We start from the raw sequence: 26,409 nt of genomic DNA on the forward strand, positions 1-26,409 counted from the left end.
GGGTTTGGTGCCTATAGGGTTGCTGACTTTGGCCTCGGGATTACAAGCATCCCAGCCCAGACGACGTCCTGGAAACATAGGACTGTCCTGTGCTGCCAAGCCAGCAACCGGACAGGGAGAGCATGGCCCGGGCCGTGCTGGAGCTTCGAGAGCCAAGATAAAAAGGAGGAAGAACCCATGCGAAAGCGTTATAGGTGGACGCCCTATTACGGGCGTCCAAGCAAGCGAACCAGCGAGCCCAGCACCGGCCCTCAGGAAAGGGGAAACATTGTAAAACGGAAAATAGCGGAGCCTGGGGAGGCTGGGGCAAACCATTCCAGTAGCGGCCAGGCAGGGCTGCCGGGCTCGGGCCTCGGTTTCCCCATCTGCAAATGTGTCCCCTCACCGGAGCGGTTACTCCGCAACTGGGCAGCAGCCCAGCCCGAAGCTGCCCACGCCGCGAGGCTGGGAAAAGAAGAGGGAAAGGCGAGGGAAGACAATAGGGGCGAGGAAGGTAGGAGCAGGTGGGAGTCCAGGAGAAAGGGCCAGGCAAGGCTCGGCGGGTTTTCAGCTCCACTCCTCCTCCTCCTCCCACACCTGGGCTCTCACGGCTGCGCTCCAGCCCTGCGCCCGTCGCGCTTGGTCACCAGTGGCCAAGCTTCTCCCGCCTCACACCCATTGCGGGAAGCCGGGTGGGGACAGCCGCTGGGCAGCATAAAAATGCTCTCCAAGGATGGAACGGGAGGAATCCTGCTGGGGGTCCCCAGGGCAGGTGAGCGGATCTGGGACTGGGCAGGCAGCGAGATGGCCCCAAGCCGGGAGTCGCCGGGCGCCCGCGTCCCAGCCCGCGAGCCCTGGGCGGGCCAGATATCATTCCCCTACTTCGAGCCAGGGGAAGGGGCGTAAGCAAAAACGAAAAAAAAAAAAGGAAAAAAGTTGCAGAACTTTCCCCCAACTCTGCCGCGGAGGCGGGCCCAGAGGGCGGCGCCCGCCCCTGATTCGTCCGTAGCCGGGGCCGGGAGGCTCGGATTGGTGCGCAGGGTCCGGGGCCGGGAAGAGCGGGCGTGGGGGAGGGGAGCGGCCTTCCCCGCCCGCGGGATCGGCTCGCGCCGGGAGCGGGTTAATTTCAAATCGGGGGCTTGACTGCTCCAGGACGGCCACGCTCCCTCCGCCCGCCCGTCGGCCAGCCAGACCCTGGCCCCGGCGCCTCCCCCCCGGCACCCACCTCGGCACGGCGGAAAGACGGACCGATCGCCCCACACGCGGGCTCCCGGACTCGGGCGGGGAAGGGGTGCGGAGGATCCCCCCGCTCGGCCCCCGCCGGCTCCGACCGTGAGGCGGACTGACAGGTCAGCGGGACGCAGAGGGGCGCGTCGCCCTGCCGGCCGCGCACCGGGAGCGGGCTCGGGCGGGCGGCGGCGGCGGCCGTTTCCCGCCTCCCGCCCCGCCGGGGGCCGTGGAGGGAGGAGCCGGGCTCCCGCGCAGAGGGGCGGGGGCGAGCGAGGGGGAGGGGCGGGGATGCCGTGGTTCCGGGCGCGGGTTTGCCCGCGCTCAAGCCCCGCGCAGCTAAGGGGCGGCGCCGGCCACGGTCCGGCTTTCCGCGCCAAATTTTTAAATCGAAGGCGGAAGGTCCGGCCCCGCCCCTGGTGCCGCCAACCAATCGCGGGGCCGCGACGGGCTCTCTGATTGGTCGGGACCCGTTTCCCTGGAAACCGCGAGGATGCTGTCCGGGAACTGTCGGGCGGGCGGCGGGCCGACGGGGCCTGGGGGGAGGGGCGAGTGACCGGGAGGAGGGCTAGAGCGCGGGGCGCGCAGAAGGTGGCCGCGGCCGCTGCACCTGGGTGCCTGGCGGGAAGCAGGCAGTCTGCGGTGGTGGAGTCCAGATCGTAGCGTTCGCCGGCCACCCGAAGAGCGAGTGCCTTATCGCTTCGCATCTTTAAGGAGGTCTTTATATATATATATATATATTTTAAAAAAAAGTCTTAATCATGAGGCACTGTTTAAATGGCCAGCAGCGCGCTTAGAGCTTAGGGACTGAATTTGGGAGCTTTGCATCTAGCAGCTTGCTGCAAGCCTTCACTGCTGAGCCTGTACACGTGCGTCTCAGGGGAGAGATCCAGGCAGCCAGATGCAGCCTTGTGTGCAGCTACCTGGGCCCAGCCCAGATCCCTGAACAGGTGGGTGCCTGCTGCCGTCGCGTCGGTGGGGTCCCAGAGGAGCTGCGGCCCCCTCTGCAGGTCGCGCTGGCGGCTGCATGCCTCGTGACAGCCCATCGGCGTGCCGCACGAATTTGCTCGTTTTTGTCGGGAAGTTTTCTGCGGCTCCGGGCTGCGTCGGGGGGATGAAATGCGCATCTCGTTGGTCTTGTTTCGTTAGGCTGGGTCCCCGCGGTCTCTCCGGCCCTCGGAGGAATGTCCCAAGAAGGTCTCCTGGTTCTTATTTTCCTCTCACTTTTCCTATCCCTTCTTGTCCTTTAAGGATATTACAATTTTTGATAGAATCGACTGGCCTACTTGAACAGTTGGGAATTTCGGGAGGATCTCCAGATTTTTCGTTTTCAAAGAAACTCTAAATGCATGAGAAATTTACAGCATGGAGAACGAAAAGGTACTTTTTGTCTTCAGTCGTCATTGCTCCAGTGTTCAATGTGATGCAGTCCGTTTAACTGCACAGTTTTTCGTTATCCAGTATTTTATTCGTGTCACATCTCTTTCTGGCTAGCCTCTGGAAAAGCCCAGAAGGAAAGAAACTTCATGTTGGAAGGGGAGTAGGTTAGCAGGGAGTTAAAGTTATCTTTCTAGCTTTTAATGATTTTGTGCGGGACATCACAGAGGCGTGAACAGAAATAAGAGGTAATTTTAAGAATAATAAAAATTTCATAGTTACATCGTGATGTTTCTAAGAGTTCTTGAGCAGTTGGAAGTCAGAAAGGGCATTGGCCATGATGTGAGATTGGTTTTCTTTTAAAGATAGTTTTCTCTCAAATTGTCAACTTGTTTAACTGTTGGGACCTCAAAACACTGTTTATGACATAAAGGTTTTGCAAAATTATAGAAGAATTCAGTAAGGGTGTCTTAGGTTGGTGTCCAACATCTGATTTTTTTTTTAAGTGAAATTAGTTGCAGATTTCCTGAAAATGTTAGATGTTAGTCAAACATGAGAAGTACTATTTCTCCTGATAGTCTGAGACACAGGACAGCAGCCTGTAGAACAAAATCCACTGGGGGTCAGAACACCTGCCGGCAAGGACCCCCACTCCCACCCCCTTGGTTCCACCAGTCTAGCTTCCCTACCTGAAGAGCAAAGACCCAGGTCCCAGTCCTATGTGACATCACTCAGCCTGGGTGTCCTCCGCCACACAAGAGGAACATAGGATTCATTAAAAATACCAGCGGTGTCGCGGACCTGGAAAACGGTCCCAGCAATCCACGTTCCTGTTCTGAGGCATCAGCAGAACTCTGGTCCTTCACTCATGCTGCCAGCATTTTCTTTAGAGCAGACCTAGGTGGCAGGAGCGTGTGAGTGCCCTGGTCTCCAGTAGCCGTACTTATGAACTGCTGGTATTTCATCCTCTTCTGCCTCAGGGGCACTCCCCGGGCTACCAGGAGCCGGCATTGAGACTGGGGAGCCAGTGTTACTTTTCTGTGCCCCACTTTCTCCATGCGTACAGTGAGAGGTTGGGTATTCAAGGATCCGACTCTAATAGTGAGAGGTCAGGCTTCCAGGCACTCTGGATCTTCCTGGTACGCCTGATCATATGCTCACCCTCGCCTTTATCTCCTTGACCCCCTGACTCTCCCACGTGAGTGGTGTTTTATTGAGCACCCACTGCATACACCCACCAGGCAAGCTGGATAATGGTTTCTGCCCTGGAGGCCACTGCTTATTATAGTGCGGTGAGCAAAAGTCCCTTCTAGGAGTTCAGGATCACTTACATCTGGCCACTTAGGGGAAGATGAACGAAGGCTTCATGGGAGCACTGTACCTTCTCTAAATCTCAGCTTATTTCAAAAATAAAGTCAAAAGTTATCATTTTTAATTCAAGTTCTTAAAAAAAATTCTGGCAACATAAGATGGAAATATTTAGGTCCATTTAGGTCTGGCATAATTAAAAATGGGAAATACGATGATGTGAATGAGCAGTGTCAAGTGGTTTTGGAATATGCTCATTAACTTCATCATCTGTACATTTTTTTCCTTCTCCATAGTCCATTCATTGTAGTAATTTCCAGAGTCAAGAGCTGTCTGCTAAACCCTGCTTCACAACTGATTTAATTATTTGCTTTTTTTTTTTTTTTTTTTTAAACACCAGGAAAATCTCTTTTTTGAGCCACATAAAAGGGGATTGATGAAAACACCTCTGAAAGAATCCACTGCAGCAAATATAGTGCTGGCTGAGCTCCAGCCCGACTTCGCTGGCTCTTTAACCACACCCACCAAACCCAAGGAAGTGTCCCAAGGGGAGCCCTGGACACCAACGGCCAACCTGAAGATGCTTATCAGTGCCGTGAGCCCTGAGATCCGCAGCAGAGATCAGAAAAGGGGGTTATTCGACAACAGAAGTGGATTACCTGAGGTCAAAGACTGTTTACACGTAGGTTTTCCCAGGACTGGGAGACGGGTGGGAGATAGGGGTGGGGGGCTGGACGGAAAGGCTGGGGCTTCTATGGATACCAGCAATTGAAGGCGTCACCACCCATAGCTGATAGTATCCATTCTGCAGGCCACAGAAGGGCTCAGACCCCACCAAATACAGCAGGAGCAGGGAGCATTCGGAACCATCCAGTTATTTCTCATCTCAAACTTCTCTGTCTCTGGCTTCCCCTACCTGTCCCCTCCCCCCCCACCTAAACCATGCAGCTGTTGAAGGCCAGCGTGCATGTGAGCCGTGTTAGTCACCGAGTACAGATGCCCCACATAAATCTGTCATGTTTTGTGGCTGAGTAAGACATTGTTTACCTTGTCTTTCGCAGGAACACTTATCCGGAGATGAATATGAGAAATCCCAACCGAGTCGAAAAGAGAAAAGTTTAGGACTTTTGTGTCATAAGTTCCTAGCGCGCTACCCTAACTATCCCAACCCTGCTGTGAATAATGACATCTGTCTGGATGAAGTGGCGGAAGAACTTAGTAAGTATGCAGAGAGGGCACTGGAATGGGTGGACTTAACTCCTTCAGACTCTGGCTCCTCCAGCTGGGGGTTGTAAGTGATACAAGTAAGTGGGTTGGGGGGATGGCACAATCTCTGAAACCCCCTTCATTTGAAAATAAAGGCCACTGTTTCTAATGTGGATCTTAGAAGCCAGAAAAGCCTGGGATTGGGGGTGGGGGGTGGGAGAGTGCTTCTGACTATAGATTGTTTCCAAAGCTTAAAGGAAGGCAACATTGTTTTACAGCTTGTTTCACAAGCAAGCTGCAGAGCCAAAGGCAGGGGATGAACCTCCTCTCCAAAGTTACAAATTAGTAATACGAAAGAGTGAGGCAACATGTATTGAGAGCCTAATATATACCAAACAGCTTTAGGAAACATTCACCCTGAACTTGTGAGGTGGGTATTCTTATCTGCACTTTCAAAAGGAAGAAACAGAGGCTTGGAGCAGCTAGGTAGTTGGTCACCCTAGGGAACAGAGCCAGAAAATAGCAAAATCGAGTTTTTACTATCCAAATTCCATACTTCCTAACCCATTCCTCGTATAACCTCTGTAACACACACACACACACACACACACACACACACCTGCCTATAAAAATCACATGATATGTACAAAGTACTAATATTTCAGAAACATGCAAAAGCCATGTAGTTTCATAAAAACCCTCCTATATGTTCATGTCTGTGTGTCTAATTTTACTTACTTTTTAGCTACCGTTAATATATTAGTAATTCTGTAACCTCCATGAGTCTATTTAAATTGGGCTTTCAATACTCCGCAGTGTCAGAATTCTTTGCTCGAGACATTTCCTTTCATTGTCGACTCACAGCTAGCTGTTTGATGAACTCAGCCTTCCCAAATCTTAGGAAGGATGCATCCAGAGCAGCGCTTGTCTGCGGGCCTCCGTCCCGGGCTGCTCCTTCCCCCGAGGGCCTCAGAGCTCTCTGCCCTGCTTCCTTCACATCCCTGCTCAGACACAGCACACTGAGGCCCCACCTGACCACTGAACTGAAAATTGCCCGGCACCCCTCCGGCACTCCTGATCCTTCTACCCATTCCACTTTCTTTTTTCCACAGTGCACACTGCGTTCTAACAGAATGCTCATCGCATGCTTATTAGTCCCTTTGCTCAGTGTCTGTCACTGGAAGGGGAGTGCCATAAGAGTTTTGTTCACAATGTATCCTAATCTACAACATTGCTTGGACACAATAGGTGACCAAGAGAAACTAGCTGAAAGATAGGGTACATCCTACCTGGTGATGTAGAGTCTTAAGTCCATGCGAAGAGTAGATGAGTTTAGATTGCACATTCTTAGAAATTCTTAGAAGGCAAATTCTTAGAAGGGTAAGCTGTATTTCAAAATATATTAGCCGCTCAGCTTATCTCTTCAGTTTTAGGTTAAGGTAATTTTAGGGGCTGGTGTTATGACTCAACAGATGAGGTCACAGCCTGCAATGCTAGCATCCCATATGGGCAGTGGTTCACATTCTCGCTGCTCTGCTTACAATCCAGCTCCCTGCTAATGGGCTGGAAAACAGCAGAAGAAGGCCCAAGGGCTTGGGTCCCTGCACCCATGTGAGAGACCCCGATAGAGTTCCAAGCTCCTGGCTTTGGCCTGGCCCAGCCCTAGCCATTGAGGCCCTCTAGGGAATGAATCAGTGGATGGAAGGAAGATCTCTCTCTCTACCTCTCCCTCTCTTTCTGTGACTCTACCTTTCAAAATCAGATTTTTGTAATGTGTTTGGATTGAAGAAATTTTTCTTCCATAGTTGATTAGTCAGTGGGTTCGGGGTCATATAACAGGACTTGCTAAAAGCGCATCCACTCCAGAAACTGAATCTGAATTCAATTGCACATTCTTTGTAGATGTTGAGCGACGACGAATTTACGATATTGTGAACGTTCTAGAGAGTTTACACATGGTGAGCCGTCTTGCCAAAAACAGGTACACTTGGCACGGGAGACACAACCTCAACAAGACGCTCGGGACCCTGAAGACCGTCGGGGAGGAGAATAAGTACGCTGAGCAGATTATGATGATCAAAAAGAAAGAATACGAACAAGAGTTTGACTTCATTAAGAGTTACAGTATCGAGGATCACATCATCAAATCAAACACGGGCCAAAACGGACACCCGGACATGTGTTTTGTTGAACTCCCTGGAGTGGAATTTCGGGCAGGTGAGTGATGGTAATAGTGAAAGCCCTTCTCAAGGTCTAAAGCAAAGTCCCTTGGAGAACACTGCTCTCAAGCTACTGAGGCCTTTATGGTGAAGCGCTGCAGTTGGCAGCCGTGTGATCAGGTGGTGATATTTTTAGCCTTGTTACTTTAGAAGTCACTTGGCCCTTCATGAATTTTAATTCTCTAATACTCATCCTTCTCCAAAGCCTCTGTCAACAGCCGCAAAGACAAGTCTTTACGAGTGATGAGCCAGAAATTTGTGATGCTGTTTTTGGTGTCAACGCCCCAGATAGTGAGCCTGGAAATTGCTGCCAAGATTTTAATTGGGGAGGACCACGTCGAAGACCTGGATAAAAGCAAGTTCAAAAGTAAGTGTCGCGACGGCCGCAAGTCGGAGCCCTATTAGTAAGATCTCGGTTGAGACTGATTTCCGAGTGTACTGCGCTCACAGGCACATCTCTGGTTTTGCTTTATTGTCTTCTGTTTGAAGCCATGGCAGTCCTGCTCTTGTGAACATCAGGATTCAAAGATAGGTCCAGCTGTTCTCATCTGTCTGACCCTTTGATCTATGCCACAGCGTGGTCCCCATTTTAGAATCTAGTGTCTGATCTCTAAATGCTGAGAAGTAAGCTGTGAGGTGGGGCTGGACCCCAGGTCTCTGCTCGCTCTCCTGACGCTGACACAGGAGACGATGCGTGACTCAGACAGTTGTCCCCTGAAGTGACCTGTGGCACAGTTCTTGCGCCACTTTGAAGGGACGGGACAGTTCTGGCCAGGCTCTCTGCAGACTGAGTTCCTAAGCCAGGGTTCCACCCTCACGGCTGTGCCAGATGTTGGTGGGCTTGCCATGAGGAGAAGGAGCAGAGAGAAGGTGTGGGAAGGGGTGCCCCGCTGGTGGGGAGAGTTCTCTGCTGCGGGTGAGCCTGGCGGGTGAGGAACAGGCACCCCGAGCAGCCAGAGAGGCCGTGGGCAATGCTTGCGGCACTCTCACACAGACGTCTTCCCATGCTGGGAAGCCCCAGGGAGGTACATTCGCACATCCTCAGGTTGCCAGTGTGTCCCTGAAGAGGGAGTTCCGTAGAGAGCCGAGGCAGCAGTGTGCTCAGTTGGCCTGGGAGATCGCAGTTCAAGGAACCAAGCCCTGATCCCACGGCCGGGCTGCCTGCTTTCCTCTGCGTCACCCTACCTAGCTCTCCCTGTATCACTGGGTAGTCACAGCCCCGGAAACTATGCCAGGAATGAGTCACACATGGGTCATTTGTGGAATCCCCTGGGATTTTAGAACCACCCAGCCTGGCTCCTGAGAGGGGGGACTCAGGTTGTAATTGTGTATTGTTGACGTGGAAGTAAACACAGACCTGTGTAACAGGGCACAGGAGAGTTGTAGAATCAACATGTTCTAAAAGGCCAGTAGAAAAACTTGCACATTTTGTGAGGTACGGGGTTTTCCATGCTTATGGTGTTAACTAAATCTTGTTGTGAAGTGTAGAGAGCAAACAAGCCAGGCGGTTGTCACTGATACTTTATTGCTGTGTGTGAGATTCGTGCAGGTCGTCATTAAAAGATAGCCAGGAAAGCGGCCTTTTATCAAAATCTGTCACGTGGGTCCCCATAGCATCATCTCATCAAGGCATTTTTCCTTTTTCAGTATGTTTTCTTGTCGTTTCGTGAGTCTTCTAAATATTTAAAGCCTTTCTTGTTACTGTAATTAAAGCAGTATCAGTCGCATAACTTAAAAGGAGTTCCGTTTCTCCAACACTGATGGTTAGGATAGCTGTTATAATATACATGAAGTCCTTATGGAGCAAAATCCTTTGATCTTTGATGATTCCATTGAATCAAGTCAAATCAAATATGCTTTTTTTTTTTTCCAGCAAAAATTAGGAGGTTATATGATATAGCGAATGTTCTGAGTAGCCTGGATCTTATCAAGAAAGTTCACGTTACAGAGGAAAGAGGCCGAAAACCAGCATTTAAATGGACAGGCCCGGAAATCAGTCCAAATGCCAATGGTATGTGTTTTCTTCCTTTGCTTCACTATTTTGAACTGAGGTCCATCAGGAGATATTCTCCCTCCCCCTTCCTAGCCGCACCCCCACGCAGAAGCTACGTACAAACATGGCTGAAAAGACAAACATGAGTGCCAGTGTAGAGAGTGAGCTGCGGGCCCTGTCAGCAACCCCAGGCCGTAAGCACTCCCCAGGCTGTGTGCAGGAGGTACAGTCTGGACGGGGAAGGACCTGAAACACTGTCAGTGATTGTTGCTGTTATTCTCATGGTGCTGGGTGATCACTCGAGGAGTCCGTGCTGGTATGGACGCAGGGATTTCTCGTCCTCCTCTTGACTCTGCGATCCTCGCATTTCACATCCCACCAAGGACCCCTGCCCAGAATCAGCGGCAAATGGCAAGAACGTGGGTCCAGGCCCAGCTCTGCCGCCTACCGGCTGTGCAGCCCGGGCTTCTTCTCTGAAGCTGGATTTCTTCACGTGTGAAATGGGGAGGACAGGGGCACCTGTGCAGGGTGACTGTGGTTTTGCATACAATGTCAGAGAGAGAGCCAGTGGTGCCAAAGTTTGGAGTAGAGGCTCTGGGCCCTACTGACCAGGCCGATATGCACTGGCTGGGAGACCCTGAGTGGCTTGGTTGGTGTCAGGGTCACAGCTGTCCTCTTGGACACGGTGATGCTTTCCCTGAGAAGTCCCCACCTCCTATGGCTGTGGGGAGGACCTCCATATCTCATCAGATCCCAGACTCCACTGATGGTGAGATGCACAGCTTCTGTATCACTCAGAAAGGAAAGCTGCAAAAATACACTGTAAAACGGCATGGCACAGCCAAAGATTTAATCAGCCCACTGTGTCCATGGATTCAAATATATCCAAGAGTAGAAAATATGGGTTTCTTTTGTTTGCTTAAGATTTATTTATTTTACTTGAAAGGTAGGGTTTACAGAGAGAGGGAGAGAAAGCTTCCATCTACTGGTTCACTCCCCAAATGGCCACAAAGACCAAGCTGAAGCCAGGAGTCAGCTTCTTCTGTATCTCCCATGAAGGTGCAGGGGCCCAAACACTTAGGCCATCCTCCACTGCTTTCCCAGGCCATAAGCAGAGAGCTGGATCAGAGGTGGAGCAACCAGGACTCGAACCAGTGCCCACATGGGATGCTGGCAGCAGCTTTAACCCACTGAGCCACAGTGCCAAGAAAATCTGTTTTTAAAAATTGGTGTCTCTACTGAACACATACAGCTGTTTTTTTTTCCTTGTCGTTATTCCCTAAACAAATCGGTTTAGCATTTGTGTTGTATTTACATAACATTTACATTGCATTAGTTATTATAAGTAAACCAGACATGATTTCAAGTGTATGGCAGGATGTGCATACTTGATATGCACATACTGTGCTATTTTACCTAAGGGACCTGAGCACCCTCAGATTTTGGTGCCCACAGGGGTCCTGGAAGCAGTCCCCTGTGGACACCAAGGGATGGCTGTGCAGCGCAGTTCCAGACGTGCTAAAATGTGAAGTAGAAGTCATTTAATGGCTCAATAAGGTTATGGATGTTAAACTCTTACAGCGGCGCCTGCCACATAGTCGGTGCTCTGTCACTGTCACCACTCTGTCCCTCAAACTGTTTTAGAACCGCATGTCCACTTCAGATCTCTGGAGGCTGCTGAACGCCCCCCGCCCCCCATGTCATGGACCTTTCTCTGTTTCAGACCCCAGCCCCCTCGTCCCTTTCACCCCCTCGGACTGGGAGGTGAGGCGGTCTGCCAAAGAGAGCTGTGCCAAAAACCTCTTCTCCACACGCGGGAAGGCCAGCTTCACCCGCCACCCGTCTCTCATCAAGCTGGTGAAGAGTATAGAAAGTGACCGGAGGAAGATAAATTCTGCTCCCAGTAGCCCTGTGAAGACCAACAAAGGTGCGTCGTCAGTCCCCTCGGGGCTCATCTCGTGGCCGTCAGCTTCCGTGTCCCCGGTGACACTTGTTAGAGAACTGCTTTCATGTCCAGACTCCCAGAGCCCTTTGCAGCCTGACTTTGGTCTGGACTGCAGGATAGAAAGCAAACGGGCGGGGTTGTGCGGCTTCCCGGGAGGTGCGCGTTTTCTGTCCCTGTGCCTTTAGGGAGGTCCCAGCCACACGCACACTTGACTCTCCAGCGTTGACCAACTGCCCCTTCCCTTTCTGTGTCATCAGCTGAGAGCTCTCAGAACTCCACGCCCTTCCCAAACAAGATGGCTCAGCTCGCGGCTATTTGCAAAATGCAGCTGGAAGAGCATTCAAGGTAGGCTGGCGGTGCTCTGGAGCAAGTGGGGGAATCATTTGGCATTGGGCTACTAGGATGACTTGATGAGAGACTAGGCTCGCCTTGGAAACTGGAGGGATAATCTTTTCTGTATCTCCTATTCGATCATAACAAACTATCTGCCAGTTTCTGAAAAGTGTGGCTTCAATCTGAGACGTAAAAGAGGTAGACATTCCAGAGAAAATTTCCACTGTGTCATGTTTTAAATCTTCTCTTCTAGCGAACCCAGAAAGAAAGTGAAAGCCCAACTGGCAAGGTCAGGGCACTGCAAACCAGTGGCTCCTCCGGACCCCCCTGCGAATGCTGAGCTAGAGCTGACGGCACCATCCCTGATCCAGCCCCTGGGGGTGGTGCCCCTGATCCCCAGCCCGCTGTCCTCAGCCTTGCCCGTCATCCTACCTCAGGCCCCTGCGGGCCCATCCTATGCCATCTACTTGCAGCCTGCCCAAGCCCAGGCCGTGACGCCACCCCAAGGCCTGAGCCCAACACTCTGCCCCACCCATTCTTCTAAAACTACTGGATCAAAAGACTCCACAGATGCCACGGCCGAGAAGGCAGCCGGCGATGCCCCCAAGGCCAGTGGCTCCTCCACGCCTGGAAGCCTGCTGCCAGCCCCAGAGAGGCAAGGGGCAAAGAACCGAAACAGGGAGCCAGCTGGAGAAAGAGGCCCCAAGAGGGCGGGCGTGCCCGAGGACAGTGGTGCCAAAAAGAAATTTAAAGAGGACCTGAAAGGACTTGAAAATGTCTCCGCAGTAAGTACAGCCTTACATTGTGCGAAGCTTCAGGAATTCCCTTGCTGACTAGAGGAGATGTTGGTCAGAAGACCAAGGAGATATTCCTTAGCATCCTAGAATCCAAACAAGGCCCCAGACAGCTAATCCCCTGGCTGGGATGACGGCGGGGCCGTTTTTCCATGGTAGGAGGGGATGACTAGCTGTTTTCCAAAGCTCCGTGGGTGGCAGTCATGAAGTCTGGGTCTCCCTCACACACTGGAATGTGAACACCTGTCACGCAAGTCCTAGATAATTTCCCAGCAGACAGAACCCGAATGAATGGATGCAGGCGTGGGCTCCTGTAGTTCCTGCTCTCTGAGTCGTCCCCTCATGGCTTGCTTGATGTCACTGAACTGGCCTCTGTTGCGTAGAAGATGCATGGTTTCCCTATCTTTAATTTCAACCTAGAATTTAAACATAATTTCTCCTTTGTGTAAACAGCAGAATGGAAGTGCTGCTGGCAAACTGTAGATACACTGGATGCACTGGTTTCTAAAGAGGTTGCCTTTCTGGATCATTTTGTTGTTGTTCGTAGAGGGAGATCAGTCAGAAAGAATTACTATTTATTTGATGTGTACCCACAAACCAGACCTCGTAGGCATCACGTTCTTTTAGAGACAGCATCTCATTTTCTTCTCTTAGGACCATTATATATGAAAGACTTTATCATCCCATAAATATCACTAAACAAGGAAGCAGAAGTTAATCTCTCTTTTTGCCCCACTGTTACTTTACTTCTAAACCTCTTGCTCTCCATCTATAAAGAATACATTGCACTAGAGTTTCCTGATGAACTACTGGGTAGAAAACTCAGCTCTGATCACAGCTAACCCAATACTCAGTGCCTTTGGCGGTGGTTGCTTTTGACCACTTGCCCCATGGCTGTGTTGCCGTTTTTGCAGGGTTAAGTGAATCTGTTACAGGATGTGCTACAGAAAGGAGTTTGTGATCCTTTTAAGACACCCTGTAAGCTGAAGGGTATGATCATCTGTTACTGTTGTTATTAAAGGAGCCTTAGAGTATCTCAAATCTTCCCTGAGGATGGCCTCATGGTAACCATCTATTATCTTACACAGTGTCACTTTGCATTTAATGTACGTGCTAGGGGGAACCCACAAGGCTTTGGCCTGATCCCATTTTCTGGGAGGTCTATAATCTCCTTGGGCCAATGGGTATGGTTGAGTATTGATCCCCTGTTGCTCACTTAGTTATTCAGGATTAAGTTTTTTTCTGTGGATAGATTTTCCAAGTCCCTCTGCCTCTTTCCTTCATCTCTACGGCTGCATTTTGACCATTTCCTTTTAGCATGTACTGAGCAAAACAAAGAAAATGAGAGACTCCTGTATTAATACATTCCACAAATGTTTACTGACAGTCTGTTCCCAAGGTAGGGAGAAGACAGGCTGCAGGGGAACACAGGCTGTCAGGGAGCGGGTAATAAGAGCCGTAGTGGAAACAAAACACAACGACGTGATAGGGAGAGCAGCAAGGAGGCTGTCCTAGGCTAGAAGAGATGACATTCCAGGGGAAGTATGGTAAATTCACTCCTTTTGCTAATTTAAGAGTTCAGATTTTTTTAAATAAGAATTTGACTTTGTAATGAAAGGAGTTTATTGCAAATTGGGAAATCATTGTTATTAGAGTACTGTGGGCTTTGCTGAAGTCTCAAAAGAGGTAAACCAGCAGTCAGGATAATGGGTTCCCCAGGAGGGTGTCTAAAGACAGGAGAGAGCAACTACCTGGAAATCACCTAAATCTACCCCTTAGAGATTCTCTGTTCCTGCCACTATCAAAGCACCGCCAGTACTGAGCACCTACAGAACAAAATTAAGAGCTTGCGGTACAGTTTTAGCTTTGTGGGTTCTGAATTCGCTGGTTCCCCAAGAAAAGACCTATTAACAGCTATATCAAAGTGGGGACTGTTGTTTTGACAATGGAAAAAAGAAAGACGGGAAGGAAGATAAAAGGCAGACCACTGGTTTATAAGAGCTGCTTTTAGCTTCTGCCAGCCCTGCTCGTGGTAAGGCTAAAGCAGACTTTTCAGGCAGCTCAGCCACGCATGCAGAAGCTTCCTGTCTGATAAAGGACAGTGATGTCATAGGCGTGGTGGGAGGTACAGGCTACCCGGCACTCTGGCCTTCTCTGCGTGGAATGTAATGTCATTGCCTAGAGCTCCTGCCCAACAACACGTGCATCTTTAATGTGGATTCATCACTTCTCTTTTTCCTCTGTGATTCTTGAACTGTGGTGAACTTCGTTTGCATAGCGTAAGACTGCTTGGTATCGTTACAGCAAAGAGTGTTAGAAAAAGTACCAGGAGAGAACTGCAATTGTCCAGAACAGAGGTCAGCAAACTTTGTGTAAAAGGCTAGACAACAAATATTTTTGGCTTTGTGGGCTGTGTGTTCTCTGCTGCACCTGTAGCAGGAAAGCAGCTGTCTAATACATAAAGGAATGGCCGTGACCATGTTCCAGCAACACCTTATTTCCAAAACCAGGCACAAGGTTGGAGTTGGCTCATGGACCATTGTTTAGCCTCTGCCTTCTCTAAATCAACATTGGCTTGAAATGTTTTCTTTGAATACTAATCCTCCTTAACGGGCCACAAAAACGGAGTTATCAGATAGTCCGAGAAGCGCCGCACCCTGTTTGCCTCACTTGGACATTTACAATTCTTGTCACTGAAGTCTCTTGAAAAGCCTCTCACAAAGGCACCACTTGCCTCTGTTGAATTCAGCATTTCCCAAACCATGTGATCATGGATCAAGTAATTGCCTGTTTGTGTTCCCTGGGACTGTGATCCCTCAGAATATTACCTTGGGTAAAACCATGCTACATAATTCAACAACAGTCAGCCAGTAACACAGCAGTGCCATATCCGGTGTTCAACTGCAGGAGACTTGCTTCTAAGAGTTAGCGCCACATCACCATTGACAACAAGTCTGAGAGTAGGAGTCAGGGTGTTGGTGTGAAGGTGTTGTGCTGGGTGAATCCTAACCCTAAGCAGGCTCAGTGCCAGCTTTGGAGCATTTGCTGAGACCACAGGTGGCATTCAACAAGCGGGCCATGTGTAGTATTCAGGGTAAGCAATGGAATGGGTGGCAGAAGATTGTCCTCTAGGGGCTGGATGGCTGGCCTGCCAGTAGCCCATACCGTCGGAAGTTTCTGTCTGGTGAGACACCAGTCATGGAATATTTAGTCCTGGAAGAGGCACATGGCCGTTTTTCTTCCTGTCGTATTTGTGTGTAAAATAAACCCTTCCTCCTTGTTTTCTAGACCTTGTTCCCATCAGGATACCTTATCCCTCTCACCCAGTGCTCATCCCTGGGGGCAGAGTCCATTTTGTCTAGTAAAGAAAACTCAGGTACACTTTCCCCAAACCATAGGATCTACAGCTCCCCCATTGCAGGTGAGTATATGCAAAACACTATTCAAATATGGGCTAGTCTCAAGTTCACTTAAGCCTTGCCGCTGTCTCGCAAATATGCCTGGGCTTTTAAGATATCTTCCCCCCTTTTCTTTCCAGGTGTTATTCCAGTGACATCATCTGAACTCACTGCTGTTAATTTTCCCTCTTTTCATGTAACACCTTTGAAGCTAATGGTCTCACCAACATCCGTGGCAGCCGTACCTGTCGGGACCAGCCCGGCTCTCGCTTCGAGCCACCCCCTTCCTGTCCAGAACCCCAGCTCAGCCATTGTAAACTTCACCCTGCAGCACCTGGGACTCATCTCCCCCAGTGTGCAGGTGTCTGCGAGCCCTGGGCCTGGAACCATGCCTGTGTCTCCAAGAATAGAGGCTGTTAGTGTCATACCAGAAAATGCAGGTGCTCAGCCAGGAAGGGCCAGCAGTTATGACTCCCCAGCCCCAGGCCAGAACCACCTGAATGGACAATCAGTTGCTGTGATGGGGACACAACAGGTGAGAGTATTTCCATCGAATTTAATTTTTCCTTGAATTAGTGCATTTCAGTATCTTCATCATGGGAAAACTCAACTTGTGTTTTCCTGCTTTGGGGAGGGAGAAGATGGGAGGGTGAGGGGATCAAAGGCTTATCTTCCTTGGAGAACCCAGGAAGGATACCCAGTGTGTCTACAATATTGGGTTATCATGAGATTTTTGTCCCCCCTTCACAAAAATACTTGAGAATGTACGACTCTCCGTCTGATCTCGGGATTTGCCAGTTTCCCAACATGGTAACACATGCATCCCGTGCCATCTGGCAAGTCTGCTCGGACATTTGTTTCTGTGTGGGTTTGACTTCTTTTTCTCATTCCTCTTTTTCCAATCAGCCTGTTCCTGTGACACCCAAAGGGTCACACTTAGTGACCGAAAATTTCTTTCGTACCCCGGGTGGACCAACAAAGCTGACTGGCTCCTCCTGCATGGATTTGGATGGTGCTAATAAAACTTCCTTAGGAACTCTTTTTATCCCACAGCGAAAACTGGAAGTTTCCACGGAGGATGTCCACTAATTGACAGATGTTGGCCTAGGTTAATTTTCTGAAGAGTTATTTAATAGAGAAGATGTACACAGACTGATTGGGAGAGCATATACTCTGAGAATGCTGTAGATACATTGAGGGTTTTCTCAGTGTCAAAGCAGATACCTGTTTTCCCACCTATTTACAATTATATACATCTATATGCATATAGTATATGTATATATATGTATATTAAATACACACAAACACATATATATATATTTGTATAAAGCTAAGTTCAGCCTTCAGTCCTACAAAATGTTAAACTAAGGTATATTAACTTTTAGGGAGAAAAGATTCTTTTTTTTTTTTTTTTTTTTTTTTGAGCTGTGCCTATACTATTATGCAAAGTTACTGTATTAAAGTTTACTTCCCTTTGAGTAAATGTGTTTGATAGCCTAACACAGCCTTCTCTTAAATGTTTTGCACAAAGAAAACTCTGTGTGATGTATAATGTTGTATTTTTAAACAGGACAGCTGTAGTTATATTTTTTGTAATTTCTTTTAATTTGTTGTGGCAGTATGTCTTTTTGTAAAATTCACAACAATCCTCAATCAAGTCTATGGAAAAATTATTTATAAAATGTATTTTTAATCATAAATTGTTCAAATTAAAACTTTTCTAAAATGTACTTCACATTTTCATTGGCCAGTTAGGGCCCTGTGGGGGAGAAAACTAGAATATATCTCATCTCATTAGGCCGTTCTGGGGAGGAGAAACACGTCCTGGGCTTCCTTAGCTGTGCAAAGTCTGCACAATGTTTCTAGTCCTTCTAGTCCTTCTGGCCCTCCATATTGCATAGTTTGTTTTTTGTTTTTGTTTTTGTTTTTTTAAGATTTATTTATTTATTTGAAAGTCAGAGTTACACAGAGAGGAGAGACAGAGAGGTCTTCCATCCACTGGCTCACTCCTCAAATGGCCACATTTGCGCCGATCCAAAGCCAGGACCAGGAGCTACTTCGAGGTCTCCCATGCAGGTGCAGAGGCCCAAGGACTTGGGCCACCTTCAGATGATCAGAAGAGGAGCAGCCAGGACTCAAACTGGCATCCATGGGGGATGCCAGCACTGCAGGCGGTGGCTTTAAACCTCTGCACCACAGCGTCAGCCCCAGCACAACTTTTTTTTAGAAGTTAGAGATGCCTTGCTTGTCCAAGACACCCAGCTAACTTCCATATTCGTTGCACTACATCCTGGGAGATTAGAATAAAAGCCAGGAGCTGGGGTGTTCCCTATTCTGGCCGGGCATGGCCACCTCCCTTCCAGGCTGCTGGGCGCCACTGAGAAGAGTCTGCAGCCAACCCTCTTAGACACATTCTGGATGGTCCCTCTCCAGGGATGGGAAAACAGCAGTGAGGAATCAGGGTCTTTGTTGTTGTTGTTGTTTGTTTGTTTGTTTAAGATTTATTTTATTTATTTGAAATGCAGCTGTAGAGAGAGGGAGAGATGGGAGAGATCTTCTCTCTACCGGTTTACTCCCCAAAGGGCCAGAGTTGGGCCAGTCTGAAGCCAGGAGCCAATAGCTTCTTCCTGGTGTCCTATGTGGATGCAGGGGCCTAAGCACTTGGATCATCTGTGTTCCCAGGAGCATTAGTAGGGAGCCGGATTGGAAGTGGAACAGCAGGGACTCAAACCAGCATTCAAATGGGATGGCGGCACTGCAGGCAGCAGCTCTACCTGCTACACCACAATGCCGGTCCCAGGAATCTGATTTTCTTTACACTCAGGGAACTACCGTACTGCACTCCTATGAGCTCCAAGAAGAAGAATGAAATGCAAAGTCCTGAGTGTCCATCTCCTTTTAGCCCCACCCCCAACTATGGGATGAACTGCCCTTTGAGAATAGACAAGTGCTTTTCCTGGTCATGGTCCTAATCTATTTTCTCTCTGTTAACTGTCAGGTACCATGCCAGACATCGTAAATGCATTACCTCCACAGGCTGAGACCAAGTCACTGAGGCTCACACAGGTTAAAGCATTAAGTGCACAGTCAGAGCTACTGCATGTAAAGCATTCAACCCATGTCTTCTGGCCTCCTTGCTTATCAATTGAAATAGTAATTGTGCATATTTGTGGGAGGCAGTGTGATAATTTTGTGCATGAATTCAACATGCATTGAGAAAATCAGCATAGTTAACATTTCTGTCTCCTTAACCATTTCTGAGAAACCTCATACCCTCCCCCCTTCTAGTTCTTTATAAAGCCACACTGTAACATTCCTACTATCAAACTATTTTTGTACTCATCATCTGACCTCCCTCTCCCCAGGCCCACTTCCTTTCCTGGCCACTGCCCTACCCTCTGCTTCCGTGGAATCTACAGTTCCAGCTTCTGCATGAGAGTGAGAGCATTTGATCTTTGTCCTTCTGTACCTGATTTATTCCACTTAACATAATGCTCTCCAGTTCCATCCATGGTTCTGCAAATAAAGAATTTCACTCTTTTTTACAACTGCATAATGTGCCTGTTGGACATCCATCCATGATCCATGTGCCTCCAGATGCACGCCTAGCAGCTCTAGTAGGACCAAGCACGTTTTCCCAGGATAAGCTGAACATTGACAGGGTCGCCCCTTCCAAATATGTGTTTTGTCTGCACAACCAAACATGGCTGAGGTCAGGTTTTCACACTGAGCCAGTGGACCTCCTTCCTCCACCCCACGGAGAGCCAATGTGAGCAGTTTCCTCCAAAGAACCTCTGCCTTGATTTTCATCCTACTTCGGCGAGCATGCGATTTGCCTCTGGTACAAGAAAAGGCCCCTGCCCTTAAGGTGCTTACAACAGCGTGAGGAAAGACAGTGTTTATACACGAATAAAGCATCTCATGCAATGAGGAGAAAGTAAGTTGCCAAATACAGACACACTCGGCGCTGCTTCAGCCACACACCCAGAGCCCTGAAAGAGGGACCAACACAGAAAGCAAACCCGAACTCAGGACGCTGGGCTCCTATATCCCACCTGTCTGTGGCTGAGCTAGAGAGATCGGAGGCCAGGGTTTTATTCTATACCCTCATCCCTTGTCCACATGCATATGTACCTCCTAGGGGACTCACAGAAAGAGATGAAGTGCATCAGATTTTGAGGCAGGGGCTGGCGCTGTTGGCGCAGTGGGCTAAGCCTCCACGTGCAACGCTGGAATCCCATATGGGTGCTGGTTCTAGTCCCAGCTGCTCCACTTCCAATCCAGCTTTCTGGGAAAGCAGTGGAAGATGGCCCAAGTCCTTGGGCCCCTGCATCTGTGTGGGAGACCCGGAAGAATCTCCTGGCTCCAGGCTTCAGATTGGCGCAGCTCCAGCCGTTGCAACCATTTGGGGAGTGAACCAGAGGATGGAAGACCTCTCTGTCTCTCCTTCTTTCTTAACTCTACCTCTCAAATAAATAAATTATTTTTTAAAGCGTTTAAAGAAATCTAAAGACAATGTAATAGACATAAAAAGAGGGAGATTTTAAGGCCACTCTGGAAATTCCCCCATCCAATTCTGCCGAATTGTCCGATGATCACTACCTCCTGGTGTTGAGGCCCTTGAGTGGGGTGAGACCTGTGACTTGCTTCTAATCAGTGGGACACAATAGAAGTGACAGGGGGTATGAGGCTGTGTGGCTAAGTGGTTACACAAGATTGTGGTGCCCACTCTACTTGAGTCTCACCCTTGCCAGCTCAGAGGAATCAAAGCAGTCATGTAAGGGGACCCAACTCAGCAAGGGACTGTAGGAAGCCTCCCAGAGCTGAAGGCAGCCTGCAGCCAACAACCAAGAAGGGACTGAAATGAACTGAATTCTGCCAACAACCTGACTGAGCTTGGAGCAGATCCTTTCCTATTCAAGTCTCAATGACACTGCAGCCCCAGCTGCCACCTTGACTGCAGCCTTATGAGATCCTAAGCACGGGATCCACTTATGCCCAGGCCCGGACAGCTGGCCCACAGGAAGGACATTGTTTTAAGAAGTCAAGTTTACAGTCAATAGACAACTAGTGCAGCCTCATAACCCACTGGTGTACACAAATGTCTTTTTCCAGTTTGCCCTGTTGCTGTGCATTAGTTTTATAGCCATCCATAGAAGGAAACATCCCTGGGATGTGGTGACACAAAGGCTTTTACGGAAAAGCTCTCTCTATTTTTAAAGCCAGTAGCAACCTTATAGATGCAAGTAGCACCGTAGTGGACAGATTTATCTGGCCAGTGTGCAGTTCCTTTTCCAAAACCGCCTTCGTACTTCCTCTTAAGATACTACATTTCCCACATCGGATGGAACAGAGCGAATTGTAGCCGTGAGCTTGACCCACGTTCAGCAAGAGCAAGAGTGGGCTCGGCATCTGACCTTCGCCAGCCTCCGGGGGATCTGAAGTTCCATCTCATCCCAGCAGCGGTGTTCTCACCGTTCTGTTCCTGCCCGCCGGCCTCTGGGAAGGCCATGGCACCCGCCCCTGTTCAAACTTGAGGTTCAGTCGCTTCCGAATCTGTGGACATTTGCTATCCTCCCAACAGATTTTCTTTTACTTCATGTTGCCAATCATTTCTGTGACTGGTAACTAAAGGGATCTTACCAGATCCTGGAGAGAAACCCAGAGCTCAGTCCTCCCAGTTCTCAGACCAGTGAGTCCCCTGTTTCCTGGTCTTGGCAGAATTCAACCAAAGACTGAATTGAAAAGGCTGACAGAAACGCCCATCTCACCAGAAAATGCAGATAACTCACCTGTGCTCCGGGGAATGCAGAGCCACTGCAAACATCTGAAAGGGAAATCACTGAAATACAGAGTTAGAAGAAACCCAAGAAACCAGACCAATAGAATTTGATGAAAAAATATATATATTTTTTTAAAACAAGCTTTCTCATCCCTGTCCTTTCCAAGTGATTTGTGCTCCTGTAGATAAAGGATAAAGAGATTTTCAGAACTTAAAGCAGATAAGCTGACTGAGCAATCCTATTAATTATATAATAGCGTGGATTGACTGCAGATCCGTCACAGTATTTATTACCAACTGGTAGCTTTCCAATCTTGGGGTCCTAAAATAAGAGATAAGCTCAAAGGAAAAGTGTCATTATTCTAGACTGAGGGAAAACTATGAAGCTCTTAATCAGCTTTTATAGAAGAGGTTTTACATCTCAGCATCCCAGCTATGTAAACTCAGGTCAGTGACTTGTTCAATTGGATCAGCAGTTAAATGAGGAATTGTCATGATTGGTAACACTTTTTTTTTTTTTTTAAAAAAAGATCTATTATTTATTTGAAAGGCAGAGTTAGAGACAGAAAGAGAAGGAGAGACAGAGACAAAGATCTTCCATCCACTGGTTCACTCTTCAAATGGCCACAATGACCAGGGTTTAGCCAGGATGAAGCCAGGAGCCCAGAGCTTCTTCCATGTCTCCCATGTAAGTGGTAGGGCCCAAGAACTTGGGCCATCTTCTGTTGCTTTTGCCAGGCCATTAACAGGAAGCTGGATGGGAAGTGGAGCAGCCGGGACTCCAACTGGTGCCCATATGGGATGCTGGCACCACAAGTAGCAGCTTTACCTGCCAAGTCATGGTGCTGCCCTTGTCAACATTCTGAGAGAAAATATGTGGGGGATATTTTATCTGTTTTCTTCAACAGTCAAGCAATCAACTACATTTTTTGAAAGCCTGTATATATTGAATTCTACTTTTAAAGTATCTATTTCAGTTTTGCCATATGCTTAGCATTGCATTTTGCAAAACAATGCTTATGACCCTACTTTAATAAAATATCTTCTGTGTGTTTGAATATTCTAGAAATTTACCCTGAATGAAAACATTTTATTTCAGATACAATGGATTAAAATAATTTTTTAGAATGATAATGTAGCTCCCTGGCTTCTCAACAGCATTTTGAATATAATTTGACCTTTTCATCATGTTTCTTCATGAGCACTATTGTCTGTTAAATTCAAATTTGATAAGCATTATTTAAGCCACCTGTGATCCAGTGATGCCTTCAGGGGCTCTTATAGGGTAAGTCTAGATTCTCCTAAGAATTAATGCAATGTAACACTTTCAAATTTTATATTTATGATTCTTCGTCTCCAACTTCAATAACACTTCTTCTTGAGTTAATCCTCTAACTCTCATGATAAACCTCTCTTTTTTGACTCAGGAAAACCAAAAGATTCTGGAAGAACTCATGTCCCCAGACTAACTTTCATACACAATTCCAAGCCGATAGGTTTCCATCTAAGTTCTTAAGGAAGATTCCATTCCTCTCCTCTCATGCCAAATGTTTCCTTTCCCAATAAATGGTCTTTCTCACTGTCTACACAAACCAAAACTTGCTGGTACTGGGCATCTGGAACCATGATGAAATTCCAGGAATGCTAAGTATAAGCCATGTAACTATAGTCATTGCCAAAATCAAGCACTTGAGCAAAAAGAGCATTTCTATAAAGAGGTATTCTGAGGAGCAGAACACGTCCTAGATGTCCTAGAGGAAAGAATGGGACTCGGGAGACAAAAGGAATACTTTTTACTGAGCATCTACTATTATACATAGTTCAAAACAACACGGTGAGGCAGTTACTATCGGCCCCCCTTTGAGGATTCTAACTCTGAAAAGCTTAAGGAGCGAGTCCCAACCACACAGTACGTGTGCACGATCAGCACATACATGCATATGTGCTTGGTGACAACGCCCATGCTGGTTCCCCCACACCGCACTCCAGAGTTCAGTCAGCCAAGAGCTGGCACCGTATTCAGGTTTTAGTGAAACAGGCTCATTCAGAATCATTTGTGACAAATGAGATTGCTGCAGTACCAGCCATCCTGAGCTCAGCGTTTGCGGTGATTTTTTTGTGTGTGTGTGCATCAGGTTGCATAGGCCAAAACAGCATTACACACACACACACACACACACACACACTCTTTGTGTTATGTTTGTGATTTTAAGTTGGTCAAAGGAACAGTTTGCACAAGATGTTATGTGGGGGAGAAACGAAACAGCCCCCATCGCTCTCTGGAAGCCATCCCAATTTGAGCAGTAACGGGTTCTGCCTTGCATTCGCTCTCCTCCACTTCCTGTCTACTCCTCTTCCTGTTGGCAGGTCCTGATGATGAGCAGTGGCTCAGGCCTATCACCAAAATTTCCACGTGGACCCACAGAGGCGATGCACAGGCTCTCTTTGCTTGTGGACACACTGGGCATCTCCGATTGACTGGTTCGTGATACCTCCCGTCCACCAACCCATCCTTTCAAACCTTCATTTCTGAGACTCCTCCCGCAGTTATGCAAGGTTTGATTCCCACAAGAAATCCCTTACTCCATCATTCATGGCACCTCTGCTTCCCTGATTAAACCCTGACTAGCGCCAGCACCGCACAGCTCACTAGGCTAATCCTCCGCCTTGCGGCGCCGGCACACCGGGCTCTAGTCCCGGTCGGGGCTCCGGATTCTGTCCCGGTTGCCCCTCTTCCAGGCCAGCTCTCTGCTGGAGTGCAGTGGAGGATGGCCCAAGTCCTTGGGTCCTGCACCCCATGGGAGACCAGGAGAAGCACCTGGCTCCTGCCATCGGATCAGCGCAGTGTGCCGGCCACAGCGCGCCAGCCGCGGCGGCCATTGGAGGGTGAACCAGTGGCAAAGGAAGACCTTTCTCTCTCTCTCTCTCTCTCACTGTCCACTCTGCCTGTCAAAAACAAAACAAAAACAAACAAACAAACAAAAGCAAACAAACAAAAAAAAAAAACAACCCTGACTATATAATAGTATGTGGCACTTTTGAGAGGAAATAGGGACAAACATTCCAGAGATAGCTAGGGGCCATCCAATTCCCAGAGCCCAGAGAATGGAACATGCCAGGAAGCTGGCATTTTGCAAACTGGGTGATGATTCTAATTGCCAGTATTTTCACAGCTGCAAATCTGGGAGCTGAAGCAGTCTTACATCAAAGTGGCTTTTACAAATGCATTGCATGGAGCTCAGCCACCACACACTGCAGTTCCTCGACCCGGCATGGTTATGAAGCCAAGAGATTCTGCATCCAAGATCTCATTTGACTCAGCTCAGTGAGGTAGAAAATACCTGGCCTAGGAGCTGAGTCTGTCCTCCAGTCCAGACCCAGCTCCCTCCATAAAGCACTTAACCCATCAGAGCTGGCGTCTGCCCCTGTTGTTAGAGAAGTGATTTTAAGGAGATGAAATCTGAAGTCGCTCAAAAATACATTTTTATGAAAAGCAATGGCAAACACACTACTGATTCCTGGCACGTAAGCAGAAGCTGCCCTCAACCAAAGGAATTTTGTCAAATATGTGAGGAAACGGCTGATCTTTGGGAGGAAAGGAAGCTCTTAATGAAATCCCTAATCCTCAGATTGGAACACACATGATATTCCTCTTGGCTAAACACCACATAAGAGGTTTAGGATGGACTATCGCCGTTATTGCAAGAAGCTGTTACTACCATCAAACTAATCCTACAGTCTGGGAGTCCATTTATTCTCCTGTTTGTTTTAGTATCTTGATTTTGCTTAACTGTTCTATATTTCTGGTCCTTTGGGAATTTTTTTTTTTTTTTTAATTTTGAGATGGCCTATGTGATCAGCTGAAAATGTGAGGGAAGTGAACAGGCTAATACTTTAAGAAGAGGCTTTGTGAATGAGATATTCTTTTCTTTAAACATTTACTTATTATTTATTTGAAAGACAGAGTTATGGTGCAGAGGGGAGGCGGGGGCGGGGGGAGAGAGAGAGAGATCCTCCATCTGCTGGTGCACTCCCCCAGAGGCCACAATGGCTAGGGGCCTGTGCCATGTGGATGCCAGGAGCCCAGAGTTTCTTCCAGGTCTCCCACATGGGTGCAGGGGCCCATGCATTTGGGCCATCTTCCATTGTTTTCCCAGGAGCATTAGCAGGGAGCTGAATTGAAAGTGGAGCAGCTGGGTCTCAGACTGGCACCAACATGGGATACCAGCATTGCAGGCGATGGCTTTACCAGCTAAGCCACAGTGCCAGCCCTGTGAATGAGATATTCTGAATAATATAAGTCTTAGGATCTCAGGGTTGAAAAGGACATTGGAGACCATCTCATCTAAGGTCCACAAACTTCCAACTTCAACTCTAACTTTGGACCAAACCAGTGACAAACTGGCTGCATCAGAAACACCAAAGCATATTCCACAGAGTTGGGGCCTAGGTTGAATCTGTATTTTTAAACGAAATCTAGGTAATTCCAATTTGCTGATAGGTTTGAAGGATAATAACCCGGGATAATCTTCATCCAGTATTTAAGGTTTCATGATAGAATTTTTAGTGCTGAAGACAGAATTAGTGTATTGAAGGCTATGTCTTCCACTGATGACAATAACATCCCCGGACAGAACACAAGAACAACCACCTGACAGAAGACCACCTGATATATCAGTGATCTACCCAGGTCTGCCTCTCTCTCTCTGCTTTGATATTGGAACTACGACCCTAGAAGGCAAGATGCAACTCAACTTGTGGTATGAACTTGACCAGGTTGACTGCCTACTAAAATAGGCAAATAAAGTTAACACTCTCCAGAAATTTTTATTGGGACCCAGTCTTTAA

General features: G+C 48.2%; 1 protein-coding gene across 4 annotated transcripts; it reads left to right on the forward strand.

Annotated features, from left to right (window-relative positions):
* The first annotated feature begins 1,190 nt into the window (after positions 1-1,190).
* Positions 1,191-17,509, forward strand: E2F8 (E2F transcription factor 8). Of its 4 annotated transcripts, none has more exons than XR_011384657.1 (13): positions 1,191-1,328; positions 2,458-2,586; positions 4,292-4,573; positions 4,953-5,109; positions 7,000-7,314; positions 7,522-7,683; positions 9,190-9,327; positions 11,033-11,236; positions 11,512-11,599; positions 11,841-12,372; positions 15,670-15,802; positions 15,991-16,314; positions 16,686-17,509. XR_011384657.1 is itself a non-coding variant. In XM_051851871.2 (13 exons), exons 2-13 carry the CDS (start codon positions 2,572-2,574, stop codon positions 16,866-16,868), a joined length of 2,604 nt encoding a protein of 867 aa, XP_051707831.1. In that variant the 5' UTR covers positions 1,191-1,328; positions 2,458-2,571; the 3' UTR covers positions 16,869-17,509. The 4 variants fall into 4 exon arrangements, 3 of the variants coding, with proteins under 3 accessions (XP_051707831.1, XP_051707834.1, XP_002708987.1); XM_051851871.2 differs by having other exon boundaries at positions 15,920-16,314; XM_002708941.5 differs by lacking the exon at positions 1,191-1,328 and adding an exon at positions 1,761-2,156 and having other exon boundaries at positions 15,920-16,314.
* Positions 17,510-26,409: the final 8,900 nt, after the last annotated feature.

The sequence above is a fragment of the Oryctolagus cuniculus genome, chromosome 1 (genome assembly GCF_964237555.1).
Source record: "Oryctolagus cuniculus chromosome 1, mOryCun1.1, whole genome shotgun sequence".
Lineage (NCBI taxonomy): Eukaryota > Metazoa > Chordata > Mammalia > Lagomorpha > Leporidae > Oryctolagus > Oryctolagus cuniculus.

Coding starts and splice junctions, on each gene's coding strand:
- E2F8 (XM_051851871.2), top strand. Junction 9,328..11,032: donor AATCAGTCCAAATGCCAATG/GTATGTGTTTTC, acceptor TCTCTGTTTCAG/ACCCCAGCCCCCTCGTCCCT. Junction 15,803..15,919: donor CTACAGCTCCCCCATTGCAG/GTGAGTATATGC, acceptor TTTTCTTTCCAG/GTGTTATTCCAGTGACATCA.